Source organism: Antrostomus carolinensis, unplaced genomic scaffold (genome assembly GCF_000700745.2).
Source record: "Antrostomus carolinensis isolate BGI_N321 unplaced genomic scaffold, ASM70074v2 scaffold26195, whole genome shotgun sequence".
NCBI lineage: Eukaryota > Metazoa > Chordata > Aves > Caprimulgiformes > Caprimulgidae > Antrostomus > Antrostomus carolinensis.
This window is the reverse complement of record NW_010318830.1, coordinates 42,322-48,350: the sequence shown is the minus strand read 5'-3', so window position 1 is coordinate 48,350 and position 6,029 is coordinate 42,322. Positions and strand designations below refer to the sequence as shown.

The following is a 6,029-nucleotide window of genomic DNA, read 5'->3' as shown; positions in this document are numbered from 1 at the left end:
ATATATATATATATATATATATTATTTTTTTGTGTCCTAGGAAATATGTTACTCATTCTGTTCCTATTTTTACTACTGCTGATCTAGTTGAATATCACTGCTTTGCCGAAGTTGTTCTGCTCCCCTGGGCCTGTTTCATTTTATTAAACTCATGCTCTGCAGCATTTTGTAGTGGGCATAGAAACACTATAGCTATTGCTTCTACATTGCAAGTTACTCCTCCACTGCAATCCTGACATATCTAACCTTAACTCAGGCTAAATTGAATCACCAGCAATGTTGCACGCACACACACACACGAGTCCAATAATATATGTCTTGGCAACATTTAATATTATTGTGATAGTAACTCTGTTCTCTGGCAGGCTAGATACAGGGCTTGGGGAAAATCAATAAATGTGTTCCTGCTGTAGAGCTCCCAGAAGTTGTGGAGTTGGGGTTTTTTTTTAATGTTTCTGGATATTTCTTTCCTTCATGTTAAAAAAAAAGTAAGGCTTTAAGCACTGAAGAGCATATTCAGAATTACCACTTTCAGGTAATTCAGAATAACCACAAGGACTGTGTCCTAGAAAGCATGTACAAGACATATGTGGGAAGCATGTAGTTTCTGGTAGTGCAGGCAATGCCTGATAATACTTTAATTCTTCCAGAGGATCTCCTTGCTTACCAATGGTGTCAGCTGGAATGCCTTTAAGAAACACTCCCTGTGTGCTGAAAGACTGAACTTCATCTGGGGAAGGAAGAAATTAATTAATTAATTAATTAATGTCTTTATTTATTTATTTTAAAGAAGAATGTAATTCACACATACTGGTGCTGCTAAAATCAAAATATTATCTTTTATTTCTCTGAATGGACCCTTGGAACAATTCGTGTGTGTCTATGACTGTAACTTACTGGAAACTCTGAGTATAATGTGTGTTTTGCTCCTAAAATTATTTGGTTTGGAGATGTGCTGTACCAGTGAAGACAGGTAGGCAGGCTAATACACTAAACCCAACAATAACCACAGAAGTGCAAAATGAACCAGCTGTATGTTAACAAAGACATTACTAGTAAAATTTTCTGGTGTCAGTGTAAGCCTTAGTTAAATCCAGAATTGTTTACTGCCTCCTCTCTCCTGCTGGAGCATTATTTTCAGGAGCTGGAAGTCTATTATTTAGACATCAGAGTAAAGTTTAGCAGGGGTAGGGGAGGGAGCAGAGAGACGGTCATAAAAAGACACTGACAGAGGCTGACAGAATAAACAAAAGATCTGATACAATGAAGTCTGTTATGCAGTATGTAAAATGCTACTTAAAAGCCTGTGCAGAAGAAAGGTTTATGTAAAGAAAAGAATCTGGTTTTGAGCGATGTCATCAAAGAGCAAAAGTCAATCATTTGACTTTGAATCTTTAGCTAATGTACTAAGGTCTGTATTTTGCTCCTGGATGAATCCAATATTTATGTGTAGCTAGATCATGGTTTAAAAAGCCTTAATGATCCAAACTCTCTATTTTCCTCAGAAATTTGCTAATATGGAAAGTTAATTTACTTTCTGCACACAGTTATCTAAACAGAACTGTTTCAAACATGTACACTTGGAAAACTGAGATTTGAAAGCATCTGCTTTAGTTCAGCAAAGATTCAGTCTTAAGCTGGGTGATCTGATGGACACATCCCCACACTAACACAATTGTAACTGAGTCTCTGAAGCACAGTGATGTTTGTGGTCTCCAAAGGGCTGCCTTCCTTTGAGTGACTAGTGCTGCATCTTTGTTACCGGCAGCTTCAGTGATTACAACTGATGTCATTCAGAAAGGGTTGAAAGATTAATTCTCATGAACTTGCCTTATTTTTAAAATGTATACTTGTTCATCATTACTTTGGTACCATGAGTGACCAGAGTTCTGGAAATGAGAGACCCGAGATCTGTGGTAAAGAAAATACTCCCACTTTTCCATAGCATTATTTAATTACCCTTTAATGATCTTCCCATATGCTGTATCCACATCTTTCATTTCTTATTCTACTGCTGTTGTACCACTGCATTGGTAAGTTCTCTTGACAGATTGAGCTCTCAGCTATGACATCAGTTCCATTAGTTCTCCTCACTTTTGTAATTTACTTTTCCCATCAGCAAAATGGAACTAATACTACTACCAACCTCACAGAGGCATTTTGAGTTTTAATATAAAAGCTTCCTGCTCAAGAGTTGGTGTTGGTAGTGTGGGAAAAACTCTGTGCTAGGTAGGTTTGTGTTCCAGCAGAGAATATGGAGGAAGAAGAAATAGTCTGTAAGAAGAAATAACGGAATTGGTATCAAAGTGGACTGAAATAACTATTTACTTATGACCTCTTGTTGCAGAGTGCCTCCCTGTGGTTAAGAATCCTGTGACACAGATACACCTTGTATGGTCTAACCTGCTTTGTTCATCCATGGCCAAAGGCTTGAGGCCATACATTCTTGAAATCTGCAACCTCAATTTAAATCTGTGTGGAGGTTATTGCCGTGGCACCATGTTGCTCCCTTTGAGAGGGAAACACACAGACTTGAATTCATATATGCTTGTGGAGAAAGCTGAGGTGGAATACATAGTCAAAGGATGAAAATACTGTTGTGAAGTCTAGGTGTGACTTCATATCCTGTGAAATACCTGACAAATTATGAACATGTTTAGCAGTATCTTCTTATCTGCAATGCTTGTATGTCATAGCAGATTCTAATTTTGTATTTTGTTTTTATTTTCAGCAAACTGCCTAGCTGGGCTAGAGCAGTTGTTCCCAAAATATTTTATGTTACAGAGAAGGCTTGGAATTATTATCCATATACAATCACAGGTAAGGAATAAAGCAGAAATTATTACTGACTTGTACTTTTTGGCTAGTTTAGCTTGTCTTCAGAATTTCTAAGTTACATATTAAGCCACAGATGCCAAGTTACTTTAACAAATCCTGTTGAAGTGCATATATTTTTCCATCTTATATTGGCTGATATCAGGAAATAAAGATTATAGACTATGGATAGGTAAAAAATAGAGTGTTGTATCTATGCAGTTCCTTCATTGCAAAGAAAACATCAGGTGCTTAAATTTTGTGCTGACTTGTACCCTTTATTGTCCCATAGACTTTAATCAAATATAAATCAAAATATTATGACACATTTTTTTTATTATTAATGTATGTTTACTGTAAGGATCTTGCATCATGGTTTTATTTCACATTTCTTTTTTTTTTTCTTTTCCCTCATCATTCTTTTTTTTACAAATGGACAATTGGAAATCAGAATACACAGTAAGTTTATCTTCCTCTTTTTATTCTAAAAATAGAATAATTATGTGAAATATAGTTGTGGAATCCAAACTGATTCCTTCTTAATATAACTAATACATAATGCATTCAGTAGTTGAACTTTATTTTAGCTAATTGTTTAAGAAATTTAAGGTTAAATTTGAAGTGCTTCTGTGGAGATCAAATAAATGATTTACCTTCTTTTTTATCACTTCAAAATAATTTATTATATTTTTAGTCACTGACTGTAACAAAGAGAAGCTTCTATCAAACGGGGCAAGACTTTTAAAGTTCCAGTTATTACATTGGAGACATGAGAACATATTTTATTTTATTTATTGTTTTATTAACTTATAAAATGCTCATCTCTGGTATAGTATCTGGGAAACTGTACAATCTGTAGACAAAATTAAACATCATCTGGGCACAGTGCCCAGAGAAATCAACTATTCCCTCTAGCAGAGCTAAGGCAAAATATAGCACATAAATCATGAGAAAAATTGTTTAAAATGTGCTGGCCTCAATAATATGGAGTAATTTGTCAGCAACCTTTGGAAGAAGAGGAAGAGATGGTAAGGAAGGTCCAGGTGAAGGGACCTTTCAGAAACACCTGCCTTGATTTAGTTTGAACTTCTAACCGTAGACAACATAATCCACTTGTTCGTAACTCTGCAGTGCCCAAAATATTTGTGCAGTTATTTTAAAACCAGTAAAGAATATGGAGAGCAAAAAGATTTTAATGTGATAAACGTGAAAGAATAAAAATAAAGGGATTTAAAGGCTCAGATCTGAAAGCTGAAGACTTAGAGCTGAAACTTTAATGACCAGGTTTGAAAATCCAAAGTCATCAACTGTGCTTTTCAGTGTGTACTGTAGATACTTATTACATATTCTGCTTTGTTTCATGTTTAAAATTCATTTGATTGTCAGAGGAAACCCAGTTGTCCCATAATGGATAGTAGTAATGAGGGGAAAGATTCTCAGCTTTTGTCAGAAGAGATCTTCAGTAGGGGCTATCACAGTTTATATTAATTAAGAGTTTACCCTTTGATAGCAGGTTTAATCTTAGGCTGGGAAGATGACGTGCTGTGTTGCATTGATGTCTTTCTTACACTCTGTTGTATATTTTTTTCTTTAACTGAAAGTCAATTGGAATTTTTTATGTGATTTTTTTTTTTAACTGGAAGAGACAAGTAGGAATGATTAAAGGGGTGATAGCAGACAGAAATATATGTCTGAATTTGAAATGCAATATATTATCAAATCCAAACAGCAATGCTGTACTCATAGAATTTGAATCAGGAGGTGATCTTTCTCTAATCTGATGAGACAACACCTGGAACACATTTGGTTGAAGGTCTGTAAAAGGTGTACAGCTAAAGAGATGTTCAAGAGCATTAGCAAAAATGATTGCAGGGTTGAAGAGACTTATAAAGAAAAATTGAATCAGTCTACAAACATAGAAGGTAGGCAAAACAGTCACTAAGTGACAGTATAACTGCCTATGGGAGTTGGGGACTAATTACTCACCATGGTGCAAGGAAACAGAACTAGAAATACTGGGATGAGATTAAGGAAACTGTACTTCAGTCAAAAATCCAAAATATATTTTAATGGAGCTGATAGACTATGAAATTATCTTCAAGGGAAATAGAGAAAGTGTCTTTGCCTCAAACTGTTGAATCTAGAACAAAAATATACCACTGGGAATAATTCCTATCCTTGTCAGGAATATTTCTGTAAATTTTGATCTTCTATATTCATTAGAGAATTTTGAAAGAAAGAATAAAACCACAGACATTGCCCAAAAGATGTAAGACAGCTTGGAAACCCTTCTCTTCAAGACCATAAATTCCCTCCAAAGAATCTGTGGCACATCCTAAGAATTAAATTGAGCCTCATTTCAAGGAAAACTGATTCTGAAGGCAGGCCAATAATTTGATAAATAAAGCATAATCTTACTGAGTCAAGTATACACTGCTATGTAGTATGCTCACACCTTACTTAACCTCCTAATTTCCTCTCTAAGGACCTTAAAGGCTCAGTAGTCTTATTTCACTGGATGTAAGTGATGTGATCAACAGCCTGAATCTTGCTGATAGTCTGAAGGTTTTTCAGTTGTAAAATATGAAGACTGTTGAGAAATTGCATTCAAGCACATACACTAGAATTCAGAGATTCAATGCAGAATAATTTCATCAATCTCTTTTTTCCTGTGAAATGTTAGGGATTTCATTAATATGACCTTCTTAAGGACCTGAAATTAGGACATCTTCTAAGGAAAAAAAAAACCAAACAGCTCATCAGGCATTGAAAATAATTTCCAGAATATTGTTCTCTGCAGTGGTAGTATAAAAAACCAACAGTGATTGGATGCATGAAAACAGGAATGGAAATGAGTGTCCTGATGTTAATGTTCTATAATCTGGGTCCACTTATGATGGCATCTGCTTTAAGAAATGCTATGTGTTACACAGCAAACCCCTAAATTTGTCAGCAAACAGGAGGTCTGCTACCAAGTCTCAACAACCATATTAATCATATGTAAAGCAAATGACACACTTAAGATAATGAGCTTAACAGAACTATTGCACAATTGACTCTATTGTGGTTTGTAATATGTGAAGTATTGTAATGTCAGGAGAGCATTTTAAAATGTACACTATGCCGTTTGTGGAGGAGGACTTCATTACAACTGCAGCACAAAAGACTTCCTATCAGGAAGATGAGACATGGGTAATGTCCCAAGAAATGCTGTA

The 6,029-nt window shown here is 35.3% G+C and overlaps 1 protein-coding gene across 1 annotated transcript in view; it reads left to right on the top strand.

The window, feature by feature from the left end:
- Positions 1 to 2,696: 2,696 nt before the first annotated feature.
- PITPNC1 (phosphatidylinositol transfer protein cytoplasmic 1) overlaps positions 2,697 to 6,029 on the top strand; it is a gene marked incomplete at its 5' end in the record, with an annotated part of 39,738 nt that continues 36,405 nt past the window's right edge. Inside the window, 2 exons of the mRNA XM_029085216.1 lie at positions 2,697 to 2,820; positions 3,266 to 3,273. Coding sequence (XP_028941049.1) covers positions 2,697 to 2,820; positions 3,266 to 3,273 — 132 coding nt within the window. The remainder of the gene's footprint in view (positions 2,821 to 3,265; positions 3,274 to 6,029) is intronic.